Source organism: Naegleria lovaniensis (genome assembly GCF_003324165.1).
Source record: "Naegleria lovaniensis strain ATCC 30569 chromosome Unknown tig014, whole genome shotgun sequence".
Lineage (NCBI taxonomy): Eukaryota > Heterolobosea > Eutetramitea > Acrasida > Naegleriidae > Naegleria > Naegleria lovaniensis.
The window spans coordinates 703,622-718,339 of NW_025407835.1; the positions used below are offsets into that span (position 1 = coordinate 703,622).

A 14,718-nucleotide genomic window follows, 5' to 3' on the forward strand; every position below is an offset into this window, starting at 1 on the left:
AGATTTCATGAACACCTGAAGTGGATGATGAACCTTTTCTCAAACATCAAAAAAATGTACAACAACAAACCAACACTTGGCTATCCAACTCAACCACAGCAACAAGGAACCTATCCGGGATCAACATCCACACAACAGGGAATGATGAATAACAGTTTTTATGGAACCATTCCACAACAAACCATGATGTACAACAATCCAAGTATGAACAATTCCTCCTACATGATGATGAGTAATAATCCATCCACAATGAACAATAACGTCATGTACAATAATTATGGTACAACTACTACCAATAACAACATGATGATGGTGAATAATGCCCAACCATTCAACACTGCCGGATCTATGAATAATAATAATTTTATGAACAATAATTTCAACAACATTCCAACACCGAATAACATGATGGTGATGGGCAACAACCCATCATCAACCAATGTTGGTGGTGTTACTAACAACATCACTAGTTCTTCAAATGTTGGAATGACGACAACAACGACATTGCCTCCACTTCCTGTGAATCTCAAAAAACCTCGAGTTCATATCATTCCTTCACTCACGCCAAATGAAAAGCCTTTATCCATCAAGACTCTTGCTGAGCTCTCGCTACCCAGATGGATCATTCCATATCAATTGAAAATGAGCTCCAAATATTCGAGTACTGGGAATACCATTGCTTGTTTGAGTGAAGAAGGAGAAACAGCTGGTCTTGCAGGAGTTTGTACGAATTCGGAAGAACAACCATTTGTACAGATCATGTTCAAGGAGAAGGTTAGAGTTTCCCGAATGATTATTAGCCCATGTATTGCTTCTTCATGGGGAAGTCAATATTTAGAAGGGTGTGTGGTGGAGTATGAAACAGATAATGGTCAATGGAATCAATTGGCAACTGTGACATTCCAAAACGGATTGAAAACTTTAGATCTATCTTGGAGTAATGTTATTTCTGCAAGTACATTTAGAGTTAGGAAAAATGGAACAGGTTATATTGGTATTGGTGTGTGGAGATTATTTGGTATTTGTCAATATGACGAAGAGGAGCCAATTGAGGAACAAGTGAGTGATGAAATTGATTCTGCAAGAACGATGGATTTACTGTGCCTTCCTTATAATTTGAAAATGAGTTCCAAATATTCTTCGTGTGACAACTCGACGGCAGCATTGTGGGATGAAAGTAACTTGGGTACAGGTGCTGGTACATGCTCTGAAAATAATGCATATATTGAAGCTGCATTTAAGGGACCTCAATATTTCACTCATATCAGATTGAAACCACTTGTAGCTTCTGGTTGGGGAAGCTCCTACACGAGCAACACGTTATTGGAGTTCTCAGAAAACGGACTTGAATGGAGAACATGTATGAGCCTAGTTGACATTACTGAAAATCAACCAATTATTACTCTTCGCAGTCCTGTTTTGGCTTCAAATTGGCGAATTAGAAGAGAAGCTGCTGGTTATGTTGGAGTTGGTCTTTTGAAATTCTATACATTCAAACCATATTACAATCCTTATTCACAACCTGCCCAGCAGCCCAATCCTCTCAAATATACTCTAACTATGAGCAGCAAGTACGTACAATGCCAAAATACTTTTGAAATTCTTCAAGAAGAAACAAAAACCGGTGGTGCTGGAACAGATAAAGACACAGACGCTTGGATTCAAGCTAATTTGGATGATATTTACAACATTTATGCTCTCAAGATTCGACCAATTCAATTACCAGAGTGGGGCATAAAATATTTGCAAACAGCGACAGTGGACTGTTCTGTGGACGGATCAACCTGGGTCAATGTGAAAACTTTACCTCAAGTGGAACCAGCTGTTAATGTTGTATCCATTTCAAGAGTTCCTGCAAAATATATTAGAATTTCTATGAAGCACGATCAAGGTACATTCGTTGGTTTGGGAACTTTTAAGGTTTATGGCTACAAGTAATCAATAACAGATTACTATGATTTGTTAAACTAATTTGAAATCCATTATAAGATCTCACTCAGAATCAACAAGATTTTGACAGATTGGCTTGTAATTTGTTTTCTCTCCATTAACGTACAGAAAATCAGTAGCCTTTGTAAATTCCAAATTTTTCCAATTCCATGGAAATGAGATATAAAACAATATCCTTTTTGATAGATCGATTTTGGTAAGGGAATAGAATTTGTAATACACTTACCATTTACCCCAACCATTTCCATGGAGAACTGCTGGATAATTACTGTGAGGCACAAACTCTAACCAGAAGTCAGCATGTGTTGCCTTCGCCTCTTCTTCATGCACTGGTGGGTTATAGCTACCTCGAACCAGTATCTCATGTGTCTGTACCTCCAGCAGTGACAAAAACAAATCACCCTTGTAATCCAAAGTGAGATAATCTCGTGCTTGAGTCAACCAAACATATGCAGTCATTCCTTGATCATCAAATAAATCATCCTTGATATCTTGAGGCAATGCAAGAATTTTCTTATACAAGTCCAATAATGCTGATTGACGACCTATAAAACCACCAGAGTTTAGGTATTTAAATCTCGTTGGAGATGATGGGTATTCTTTTTGACAAAAAGAGTTACCTCCCCATCGTTTTATAGCACTCTCAACCACTCCAAATGGATGACAATTCATTTCTGCGTTGAAAACAATTGAATAATTGGAAAAGTGATTTACAAATTTTGAAATAATAGCTTCTGCATGTTGCAATACAACAACATCATACGCATCCAAGAACATCAAAATGGCATTTGGATTTTTGACTTTTTCTAAGGCTTCGAAAATGATATCAATTTTTTGTGAGAGAGTGAACTTCTCCATTCCATATCCTAAAATATTGAAATTGATTCCATTTCTCAAAGCAGAATACAATAATTTGCAAGCATTTTCATTGAGTTTTGTTGCAATGGTGATGGGATAAAATTCTTCTCCAAGAACATTCATTGGAACCATTTCCGTAAACGATTTGAAGCTAGTTGGTAGAAATGGTAGTTGGGAAACCTCTTCAAACGGTTCCTGCTGTCCGTCATTAATTTCATTCTCTTCCGAAACACTGGATATTGATCTGAGCTTGAAGATGAACACCAACAAACACACGTTTGCCAAAACGAACATGACGACCACGAACTTGAGAAGCCTAAAAGGAGAGAATTGAGGCATTTTTTTAATTGTCCCGACTGATCTCCCGCGCATTAAGGTCACAAACGATCTCATCATCTCAATCAGGAGAACGATAACGAGCAAGTTGAAATCTTTTTGAGGGTTATTCGAAAGACATAATAAGGAGCAAGTCCAGTTGCGAAGCTTCGCCTCGCACAAAACACTGAAGATTGCTCTTTTAAGCCGTTTTTAAAGAGCAATGATGAAGATTGCTCTTTTAAGCCGTTTTTTTCCTTAATTTTCTCTTTTCCAGATCGGCATTCATTAACAAGTGTTGTGGTTTTGGCCATCTCAAAATCAATTCCCACCACCCCATTCAATTTCATTAAGGAAGACCGATCTCAAAACTCCGTTCCGAGTTAATTGAGCACAGTATCTCCCTCCAACACATTTTTTGCAAAGTTTGAATTCAAGTATTTCCAGATTCACAACGGGTAGCTCACGGAATTTGGCAAAAACCCCAAAAAGTTGGTGTGACGGCATCTGTGGCACCCCTGTGCGAAGAAGACTTGCTCGTCTTATTTGTATTAAGGATGGTATCAAAAGAGCGAGCGAACTCAGTTGATGACCTCTCACAGTACTAACACAGTTTGATAACAAAGATTTTTTCGCGAATAACACAAAAAAAATGAGCACGTCACAACACACAAACATTCTCTGTCTCTCATTACTCTTTGTTGTGACATTCTGCTTGGTCTCCGCTCGGTCATCACCATTATTTTCAAAACTAACAATAACAACAACGTCGGATACTCATCATGACACTGATGTAACTTCCTCCTCACGACTACCAACTTTGAGAACTTCTCGGCCGAAGGACTCAATTTCCAGTACTGACATCCTCGCTACTTCTGCAGCAGTAAATACGAATGGCATTATTCCGACGTATTTACGCATCTCAACCATAGCAGGATATGACGCCACAGCGAATGGTCTCTCTGCTACTGAATCACAATTATTGACGCCTGTAGGAATTAGTTGTGCCACTGCTCCTTCTTCTTCTCGAGAAAATTGCGTCATGGTCGACCAAGGTCTAAGTCTAATTCGAAAAATTCAAGTTGTGGAAAATTCTTCTTCTGGAGTTCAACAAAGAGTCATGAATACTCTCGTTGGAGTGCTGGGAACACAATCGTATAATGGTGAGGGTTTAGACGGACCAAATACTTTCTTGAATAATCCCAGTGGAGTTTTTGTCACCCCATGGGGAGATGTTTATTTTACAGAGACACAATCGAACGTGGTACGAAGATGGTCTTCTTCCTATGGAAAGGTGTATGCCGTAGCAGGAAGAGTTTATAATGGTAAAACAATGTTTTATGGCGATGGAGGACCTGCACTTTTGGCAGCATGTAAGTTTACTTTATGATTATTTGAATTGTTTTTGAAATTATGGTTGAATGTACAATTATTGCTTTTTTTATATAATTTCTTATGCAATATTGAAAATGGTGTTACTTGCCAATGTTGAAGTGGCTTCTCCTCGTGGAGTCTTTGTCAGTCCACATACTTTGGAAATTTACATTGCGGATACATTTAATAATAGAATTCGAAAAGTATTTACAAATGGAACTATTGTCTCCATTGCTGGTTCTGGTGGCAATGGACCGTTCGATGACCACACTCAACCATTCGATCAAATGTTGGCTATTGATTCAAAATTATATTTTCCAACACATGTGGAAACTCGAAAAAACCATTTGGGGGAGGAGGAAGTGTACATTGCAGATTCCAATAATGCATGTATTCGAAAAATTTTGAGCAATGGAACACTTGTCACAATTGTTGGAGTTTTGGGACAAAAAGGATTTAATGGAGATGGTATTCCTGCAACGACCGCTTTATTGAACAATCCCTCAGACTTTTCATTTACTTCAACTGGAGAAATGATTATTAACGATAGCGACAATGGTCGAGTTCGAAAAGTCTCGAAGGATGGAATTATTTCGACCATTGCTATTGCAAGTGTTTCAGGTTTCGAAAAATGTAAATTTTCTGATGAAGAAGCAATTGCCAAGAATGCCACTAATTTTTTTGGAAGCATTAGTTTTGTTCATGTCGCCCCCAATGATGACATTCTAGTTTCAGATGTCAAATGTAAAAGAATTCGAAGAATATCAGGTGTCACTGGAAAAGCTTCAGCCTATGCTGGCACAGGTACATACGGATACAATGGCGATAATATTGCCGCAACAAGAGCTGTACTGTCAGCACCAACCAAAATGGCGATCCTACCAACGACTGGCGAATTAATTTTCACAGATTCATCTTTTGAACGAGTTCGAAAAATTACTAAAGATGGCCTCATACAAACCATTGTAGGAAGTGGACTAAATGGAAAAGCAACAGATGGAACGAACGCACTTCAAGCTCCATTAGCCCATCCAAAAGGATTGGTTGTCAATACTACTGGTGAATTGATAGTTACAGATACAAATAATCATTCAATTCGAAAAATTACCTCCTCTGGGACAATATTAAGAATTGTAGGGCTAGACACAGAGGGTTATAATTACGACTATGTCAACCCTTTACTTGCTGTGGATGCTCAAATTTCAACTCCTCGAGGACTAAGTATTTCTCCCCAAGGAGAGCTCTACTTTACCGCTTCTAATTATATTGCAAAAATTACTGTGGATGGTTATTTTAAAATGGTTGCTGGTACATCGTTCGCTGGATATGAAGGAGATTTCAGTTCTATTGATTATGCTCGCTTCAATCAACCTAATAACATTTTCATTTCCAAGCAAAATGAAATATTTGTGGCCGACAGTTTAAATCATGTCATTCGAATGATTGCGCCAAATGGAACAACGTACACCATATGTGGAACAGGTACGGCAGGATATAATGGAGAGAATATTTCACCTCCTCGACGTGCTCAACTCAATTATCCAACTGGAATTTATTTGAGTGAACAAAATGAACTGTTCATAGCCGATACGAATAACCATCGCATTCGAAAAGTTTCTAGAGACGGAGTTGTAACAACAGTTGCTGGAAACGGAGTTCAAGGAGGTACCGACATTGGAGATGAATCTATTCGTAATGCTAAAGATTTTAAATTGAACAATCCCACTGGAATATTGGTGGTCAATAATACTTTGTTTATTGCTGACAAGGGAAGCAATAGAATTAGAATAGTTGAAAATGCTTGCGAAGAAGGATATGTGATGAACATTGAACAATCCACATGTACTCCAACTTGCTTTGGAATTGTTGCTTCAGATCCATCTGTTTGCTCAGGAAATGGAGTTTGTAAAGGAGTGAATGTTTGCGAGTGTAAAGCAGCATACAGTGGAGACAAATGTGACCAAACCTTCTTGGTCTATTTCATTCCAATTAGTATTTCATTGCTTGTATTATGTGTCATAACGTCACTTGTCGTTATGACTATTGCTTGGTGCAATTTTAAAAGATGGAAACGAATGAAATTTAAGGAAAGTGAGCTTGAGCAAAAACTATTGGATCTTAATGAATATTCAAGTGGTATTGAGAAAACTTCTTTCATACCATTTGATGAATTGGAAATTATCAGTCGAGTCGGAAGTGGAGCTTTTGGAAATGTTTTCAAAGCCAAATGGAAACAGGCCATTGTAGCCGTGAAATCCATCGACGTTTCTTCCGAGGATATTGAAGAAGATGATTTTGCAAAAGAAGCCATGCTATTAAGCACATTGAAGCATCCCAATATCGTGTCGTTTTTTGGAATTTCTCTTTCTGAAACAAAACGACTGCTTGTTGTTGAATATTTGGACGGAGGTAGCTTGGAAGCTTTAATTTCAGAATTGAGAACAGGAAAACGCAAGTGCACGGTTTTACAGAAAATCAAATACCTGATCGATATTGCGAATGGAATTTTATATTTACACACTCTTTCTCCAAATGCAATCATACACAGAGATTTGAAACCAGCAAATATTCTGTTAAGTAGTAGTGGAGTTTGTAAAGTGTGCGATTTTGGACAGAGTAGAATGTTTTCAAAAGAAACAAAGAATGCCATGACAAGTCATATTGGAACATTCTTTTACATGGCCAATGTAAGTAATTTACAACTACGTTTCATGACAGATTGGTGATACTGGCACCTTTAATTATTTTAATAGGAAATGCTCTCAGCAGATAATAACATTGACTCAAGATTTGCCACTGCCATAGATGTGTACAGCTTCTCCATTGTCATGTGGGAATTATTATTCGAAGAGCCGCCTTATCTTTCTCGAAATTTCGAAAAACTTTTCTTTGAGGAAAATTTTGAATCATCTATTTATTCAAAACTAACAAGTTATAACATTTTGATTGAAGTAGTGAAGGGACTTCGACCACCAATTCCATTTTCAACTCAGGAGAGTTGCTTGAGGTGGTGTGAAATATTCCTTCAACAACAACACTCACTGTCAGTTGTCAACCTTTCAAATGTGGTATGGAAGTTGACTACACTAATTCAACAATGCTGGTCAAGCAACCCACAAGAAAGACCTTCATTTTCTGATATTGTTAACACTCTTTCTCAACTGAAACATGAGTTGGAACCATAAAGTTTACTAAATCGAACTTGTCATCCCTGAAAACTGTTGTTATCTTTTCTCACTTGACCCACAACAAAAAAATGTCTCAACTCAAATCGAGGACACAAACATCATCACGAAAAACGCTCATCATTATTGTGGTCTTGTTCTTCTTTGCGAACGGTGGTTTATTTTTATTTGTCATCAATCGGCGGTCTTCGGCTTCGAATCTCTCCTCTGATAATGAGATCCAAGATGATTTACCAATGATTAGTGACTCGGATCTGCATGATAACTTTCCTTCGGACGATACCATCACCTTCCTGAAAAACCAATTCGTTTCATTGGAGAAAGAAAATAATGAAAAGGATAACAAGGACAAATCAACTATGGAACAAACTTCCGAGTCGGAGACAAGGTCAATCACACCGACCAACTCAAACACTGCTTCAACTCGAATGGTTCCAATGAATGTTCTTGGAGAAGAATTTTACCCAATCACCATTGCAACAAAACTCAATGAAAATGCTTGCAAATTATTGTATTCTGCTTTGAGAAATGGAATCAATTTCAATATTTTAGGATATGGAATGGAGAAGTTCACTCTCTCACAAAAAATTGACATTACTTTTGAAGAAATTGAAAAAGTGAACAATCCAAATGCCATTTTGATGTTCTTGGATGCGTATGATGTTGTTGTATTGCAACATGCAGAAGCTATTATTTCAAAATTTTTGAAAAAGTTTCCAGGTTACTCAGCGGTCTATAATGCAGAAATGAATTGTCATCCATTTGGTGTGGTTGAGAGTGCAAAGAAACGATGGGGAGGAGATCCGTATTGTTTGAGTCAATACCCACCATCTCCCAATAGATTTCGATATTTGAACAGTGGAGCTTTTATAGGTCGTCAATCTGCATTATTGGATCTGTACAAGAAAATTCTTGCATTGCCTCAAGATATCAAGGATGATTTATTTGATGATCAAGGAATGACTGCATATGTTTGGTTGACTCAAGCACGAGATTATCTCACTTTGGATTACAAGGGTGATTTGTTTTTATCACTTTTGGAAGTGCAAGCTCATGAATTTCGAGTTCATAAACAGAATAATCCACCTGAACGAAACGAAGACGTCACAGCAACACATGCTGACTTTTGGTTGGAATTTAACACTCATCACAACTATCCAGCAACTCTTCATGGAAATGGATGGGGTAAATGGACCTTATTTTCTGTGGAAGCAACATTGCCGTGGAATTGGAAGTCTTTGGATTTTACCAAAGCCAGTGATTTTGTTTGGATTAACGGAGAGAAGACAAGCTTCAACTCTATTTGTTCCAAATATTAAACGAGTATTGGATTCTCTTTACCATGAGCTTGTGAATATCTCTTCTTTGACAAAGATTTTATTGAGAATCGATTGCTCTTGTCATTTGCCAATTTGTAGCTGTGGAATAAGAAGGATTTTTCAGAATGCAAGGAAAGTGACTTTAAATCGTTGTTTTGGGCGACACGATATCCATTAATGTCGACATGCCACAACCGGTAACATGATTTCAGTCACTTGGTGGTGACATCAAGACTGTGTTAATTCCATGAGAAGTGTTTGGTCCAATACTCCTGCAAAAACCCACGGTGTTGCACTACCGAAACCTTCTCTCTCACATCATTCCTGTCTCATACAGATGGCGCTCACCTTTGACCGACGACCAAGAGACTATGCGAAAAAAAAGCACCAATATGAGACACCAACCATTCTTCCTAGATACCACCACTCCTTGTTGGTTACTAGTTGCATTCTTCGTGTTCTTCGTGGTCACCATGATGCCTCCAAGTAGTGTCTCGTCCGCTCCTCTCAAATACCAGTTATCAACCATTGCTGGAGTGTTTTCACCGGGGTCCTCAGCAGATGGACCTGTAGCAACCACACAAATCAATAGACCCTTCTTTGTGGTTGAGGCTCCTAATGGTGACCTCTTTTTGAGTGAACGTTTCAAAATTCGAAGAATTAGTGGAGGGAATATCACTACAGTAGCAGGCATTGGCTCGAAAGGATATTCTGGAGATTCAGGTCCTGCCACTTCTGCAGCTATCAACAATCCTGGAGGAATGGCTTTCGTCCCTGCCACCAATGAATTGCTCTTCTCTGATACTGGAAATAATGTATTACGATTGATTGACGCTAGTGGATTAATTTCAACAGTTGGAGGTATTGGTAGTGGAGGATTTAATGGAGATGGTTTATCTTTGAAAAGTACACAATTATGGAATCCAGAAAAACTCATCTTTCGAAATAATACATTGTATTTTGTGGACAAACTAAATCATCGTATCAGAAAAGTATCATTTGATTCCAAAGTCGAGCTTGTGAGAACTATTGCAGGTAATGGAAACAGCACCATGTCCAATAACGAAGAAGGAATCGCGGCTACATTGGCAAGTCTTGACAATCCTTATGAAATGGAATTTGACAAAGCATCTGATGACATGTTTATTGCAGATTATGGTCACAACTTGATTCGAAAGGTTTCCAGCTCAGGAATGATTTGGACTGTGGCTGGAGGTGGTGCCAAATATCAAAATAATGTATTGGCTACACAAACAACTCTTAATTACCCTCAAAGCGTGGTTGTCTCTCCAACAGGCGATATTTTCATTTCTGATTTGAATACGATTCGAAAGATTTCAAAGAATGGAATTATCACAACTATTTGTGGTCAACCAGGAGTTACTGGTCTATCTCAAGACACCATCGATGCAGCCAATGCACAGCTCAACTCTCCACAATCGCTGTTTATCAACAAGAATGGAGAAGTTGTGTTTTCCGATTATTACAATAATCTGGTTAGAAAGTTAACGCCTTATTGTTCGGAGGGAACGGTCATGTCCTCTGATGGCACTTTTTGTTTAGAGTACTGTTATAGAAAACTTCAGAACATGACCAATGTTTGTAGCGGAAACGGATTTTGTGTGTCAACAAATTCTTGTGCATGTTTAACTGGATTTTACGGAAACGAGTGTCAATTCTTTACTTGTTTTGGTAAGAACGCAAGTGATGTCAATGTTTGTAGCAAACACGGCTCATGCTCTGGCCTAGATAACTGTACCTGTGAGGAAGGATGGATGGGTAGCGATTGTTCAATTCCTGTTTGTGTTCCAATTATGAACGCCAATCAAACCGTGGAGTGCTCCAAGAAGGTCATTTCTGGAAGTTCCATGTTATTAGAGCACATTGGGCAGGTTCAAAATTTAGATTCGAAGAATATTTCTCTCTCTCTTGAAGGATCTATATTCTCCAAAGTGCAAGTGATCTTTCCTCCTTCCATTTCCAAAGAATTGAGTCCTTACCTTAATGGAACGATATTGTCATTAGTCACCTCCGTCTATGAACAGAAAAACACAACACAAACTGCTTTAAAAAGCCCTCTTATTTCGATTACCATTTTAAATTCTACTTCAGGAGATGAAGTTTCGATACAACAATTACAAAAAGGAATATCATTGAAAATTCCAATGCAAAATTATCTTGATTTTTCAAATCAAAATTTGACATGCATGTATTTTGACGTGGCAGATCAGTCGTGGAAGAAAGATGGAGTCACCACAATTCGAGATGAGGTTACCATGGAATTCATATGCATAACTAATCACTTAACCTCGTTTGGAGTGGTGGATATCAATGGGTTTGGATAGGTGCCCAGCTTGACTTGTAATCTTAATTTTTCGACATGCTTAATCATTGGATTTTTAATTTTTATGAAATCGTCGGGGATGGAGGTATATCTATGTGTTGATATGACTTTCATCCATTAATTATGGGTAATTATTGAACTGTTCTCGCTTAAAGTAGACCTCTCGTGCATGGTCGGGTTTTTCGTCATCTTTGATGTTGAGCTTGATCCAAGCATTTCATTCGATAGGATTTGAAGAGTAGTACAATCGTGCTAGCGACATCAATGAATAGTGAGCTAAGTTGGTTGAGTCGTTCAACAAATGGTGACAGGTGTCAAATTTTTGATAGAATTTAAGCGACACCTTTTTTGTAGATCTCACGAAAATAATGGGGGTCATGATAGAGCATTCGATCAGGTTTAGGGTAGTTTTCGAGAAAATCAAGTTTAAAGGAGTTTCAGTGAGGTCAAAAATGACATGAAAATTTTTCAAAAAAAAATTAAAAAAAAATGAAGCCAAAACTCCCTGCATTTTTGAGGTGATCATCATCAACATCGGGTTGGGTTTGGGTTTGGATTCCTCTCAGTAGGATTTTTAAAAAGATTCAATATAACAATATATAACTTGTTTTTAATATCAATTAGTCCCACGCAGAGAGGAAGGAGATATTAAGCGAAAGATTTCTTGTTGTTATAGTGGATATTGAGATAACCCCTATTTTTGTACTAAAAAATCAGGTCCTGTGGTGGTTGACCATCCTCAAAAATTATCGTTGAATGATCAAAACTTGAATATTTCCATCAATTAAGATATAAGGAAGTAAGGCGCTGCTGTTTCGTTCGAGTTGAATGTGAAAATAGTTAAATATTTTGTGCGTCCAAGTAGGTGATATGTTACTCTTGAAGTTGGTCATAATTTAAAAATGGACGAGCAAAAGTCGGTATTCCCTCGAAATTGGATACCGTTAACGTTGATTGAAGAGTCGTTTCGTGATATGTTGGCCTTGAACAGCTTCCATGGTTGATCTCTAAAGTATTGTTGCTGTGAACCACTCTCAAATCAATCATAATTCAATGATGCTGTTTTCATTCAGGATGAAACATTGAATTATCGTTGTTGAGTCCTATCCCGAAACATGGTTATGGAATCTTTATGAGAATGTGTCTATTGAAATTGAGTTTTTATTGGTAGTTGTGAGTGGTGAGTTGCTACTATTCTACATAATCATGGTAAAATGTTTACCACATGAGATGAACATTATTGAATTGATTTAATTGAGAAAGGGAGGTGTGTTCTTGTTTTTTGGTGTTTGGTTTCATTCAATGAAAAGGCATGTAGTGATCATATTGAGATTGGTTCAAAATATTGCCTTGAATTCGACAACGGTTCATCAAGGGTGGTGATTTATTCACTAAATGTCATGAGTACAAACCAGGAATTGAACAGACTCACCAATGGATCATACTTGATTGAAATTTGAACAGCTCCTTTTTCATGTATTGATTATTGAGTGACTCCGATTGTTTGGTAGTTGTTGTTATTGTTGAACATTGAGTGCCCTCATCTTAGTGGTATGATTAGCCGGTGGATTTGTCCTGTGATTTTGCGAGTCCAAGTAGGTGATGTTAACTCTTGGAGTTTGTTATAATTTTTAAATGGACGAGCAAAAATTCGTTAATACATTCCCTCCAAAACGATTACGGATGAACCATTCACAAACAACAGCAAGTATGGTTCAGTGTAAAACTGTTCAGCAAGTAAGTGATGGAATCATGATCGATACAATTTCACAATTTGAACTTGTATTCGTCCTGGTCTGCAACTATTTTGGATCTTCCATCGAATGAATTCAATGTTTAATGATACATTCATCAGTATGTCATGAGATTCTAACTCTGATAGATGTACTTTATCACTGAGTGTTTATTCTTGTGTCATCTGTATCGAGTTGGTGGAGCGCTCTCATCTGTTGTATGATTCATTGCAAGAAGTGACCTTGTTATATTTTGCATTTGTTTGCTGTGATTCATTGTTGAAAACAAATGTTCAATATGACGATTTTCATGATTTGTGCATGTACTCTATGGATTATGTTCAAGGTGTGTTCATGTTTGTGGTCGTCATCTCATTTAGTGAATTTCGTTCAACAAGTGATCATGTCGATAGTTGATGGATTGTATCATTTTGAATAAATCATGATGAACTACATTGATAGTGATCATCTTTATGTGTGTTTCAAATGTGTTGTTTGATTCATTTGACTAATCTCTACAGACTGTACTGACCATAACATTTGGCGGATGAAACATAAGATGAAAAGTGTGTGGTAGATTTCATGTTTTCCAAATTCTAATATTCATTGGAGTACATGTTGACCATGATGATGACATGATATGGGATTGATTTCGGGGATCCATCTTTTATGCTCATTGTGAATTTTGCAATAACATGTTAAATAGTTGATGGAGTTGTGCACCACAGAGATGACATGAATTTTGATTATTCTATCATCATCATGAAGTGATCATGGTATATTATATATTATATCAATTTGAAGTGTTGTTCGTTGTTGTGTGCATGATGTGATATGAATGTTTGAAAAAAATGTGACATGTTCTTTGTATGTTGTGATGATGTTGACCACTCCTTATGAAAGTGATACTACATCTTTACAATAGCTAGTACAACATATCTATGAAGTTATATTGAATGTCTATTGATACTTGTGGAGATAATTGATAAATGTTGACTTTGAATGTTTTTAATTTGGTCTTGGTCTTGGACATTTCTGATTGGGTTTATTGGGTTTATTGGGTTTATTGGGTTTATTGGGTTTATTGGGTTTATTGGGTTTATTGGGTTTATTGGGTTTTGGGTTTGGGTTTGGGTTTGGGTTTGGGTTTGGGTTTGGGTTTGGGTTTGGGTTTGGGTTTGGGTTTGGGTTTGGGTTTGGTTGGGTTTGGGTTTGGGTTTGGGTTTGGGTTTGGGTTTGGGTTTGGGTTTGGGTTTGGGTTTGGGTTTGGGTTTGGGTTTGGGTTTGGGTTTGGTTTGGGTTTGGGTTTGGGTTTGGGTTTGGGTTTGGGTTTGGGTTTGGGTTTGGGTTTGGGTTTGGTTTGGGTTTGGGTTTGGTTTGGGTTTGGTTTGGGTTTGGGTTTGGGTTTGGGTTTGGGTTTGGGTTTGGGTTTGGGTTTGGGTTTGGGTTTGGGTTTGGGTTTGGGTTTGGGTTTGGGTTTGGGTTTGGGTTTGGGTTTGGGTTTGGGTTTGGGTTTGGGTTTGGGTTTGGTTGGGTTTGGGTTTGGGTTTGGGTTTGGGTTTGGGTTTGGGTTTGGGTTTGGGTTTGGGTTTGGGTTTGGGTTTGGGTTTGGGTTTGGGTTGGGTTTGGGTTTGGGTTTT

The 14,718-nt window shown here is 37.8% G+C and overlaps 5 protein-coding genes across 5 annotated transcripts; 4 read left to right on the forward strand and 1 right to left on the reverse strand.

The window, feature by feature from the left end:
- Positions 1 to 54: 54 nt before the first annotated feature.
- Positions 55 to 1,938, forward strand: C9374_001814 (uncharacterized protein; the record flags this gene model as incomplete). Its single annotated transcript, XM_044691163.1, has 1 exon — positions 55 to 1,938. One exon carries the CDS (start codon positions 55 to 57, stop codon positions 1,936 to 1,938), a length of 1,884 nt encoding a protein of 627 aa, XP_044551474.1.
- A 234-nt stretch (positions 1,939 to 2,172) lies between these two features.
- Positions 2,173 to 3,147, reverse strand: C9374_001815 (uncharacterized protein; the record flags this gene model as incomplete). The annotated part of the gene is made up of 1 exon (XM_044691164.1): positions 2,173 to 3,147. The coding sequence occupies one exon, from the start codon at positions 3,145 to 3,147 to the stop codon at positions 2,173 to 2,175; it is 975 nt and encodes a 324-aa protein (XP_044551475.1).
- Positions 3,148 to 3,775: 628 nt separating this feature from the next.
- C9374_001816 (uncharacterized protein) lies at positions 3,776 to 7,682 on the forward strand (the record flags this gene model as incomplete). The annotated part of the gene is made up of 3 exons (XM_044691165.1): positions 3,776 to 4,496; positions 4,618 to 7,184; positions 7,251 to 7,682. The coding sequence occupies 3 exons, from the start codon at positions 3,776 to 3,778 to the stop codon at positions 7,680 to 7,682; spliced, it is 3,720 nt and encodes a 1,239-aa protein (XP_044551476.1).
- Positions 7,683 to 7,753: 71 nt separating this feature from the next.
- On the forward strand, positions 7,754 to 9,001 carry C9374_001817 (uncharacterized protein; the record flags this gene model as incomplete). Its single annotated transcript, XM_044691166.1, has 1 exon — positions 7,754 to 9,001. One exon carries the CDS (start codon positions 7,754 to 7,756, stop codon positions 8,999 to 9,001), a length of 1,248 nt encoding a protein of 415 aa, XP_044551477.1.
- A 392-nt stretch (positions 9,002 to 9,393) lies between these two features.
- On the forward strand, positions 9,394 to 11,346 carry C9374_001818 (uncharacterized protein; the record flags this gene model as incomplete). Its single annotated transcript, XM_044691167.1, has 1 exon — positions 9,394 to 11,346. The coding sequence occupies one exon, from the start codon at positions 9,394 to 9,396 to the stop codon at positions 11,344 to 11,346; it is 1,953 nt and encodes a 650-aa protein (XP_044551478.1).
- Positions 11,347 to 14,718: the final 3,372 nt, after the last annotated feature.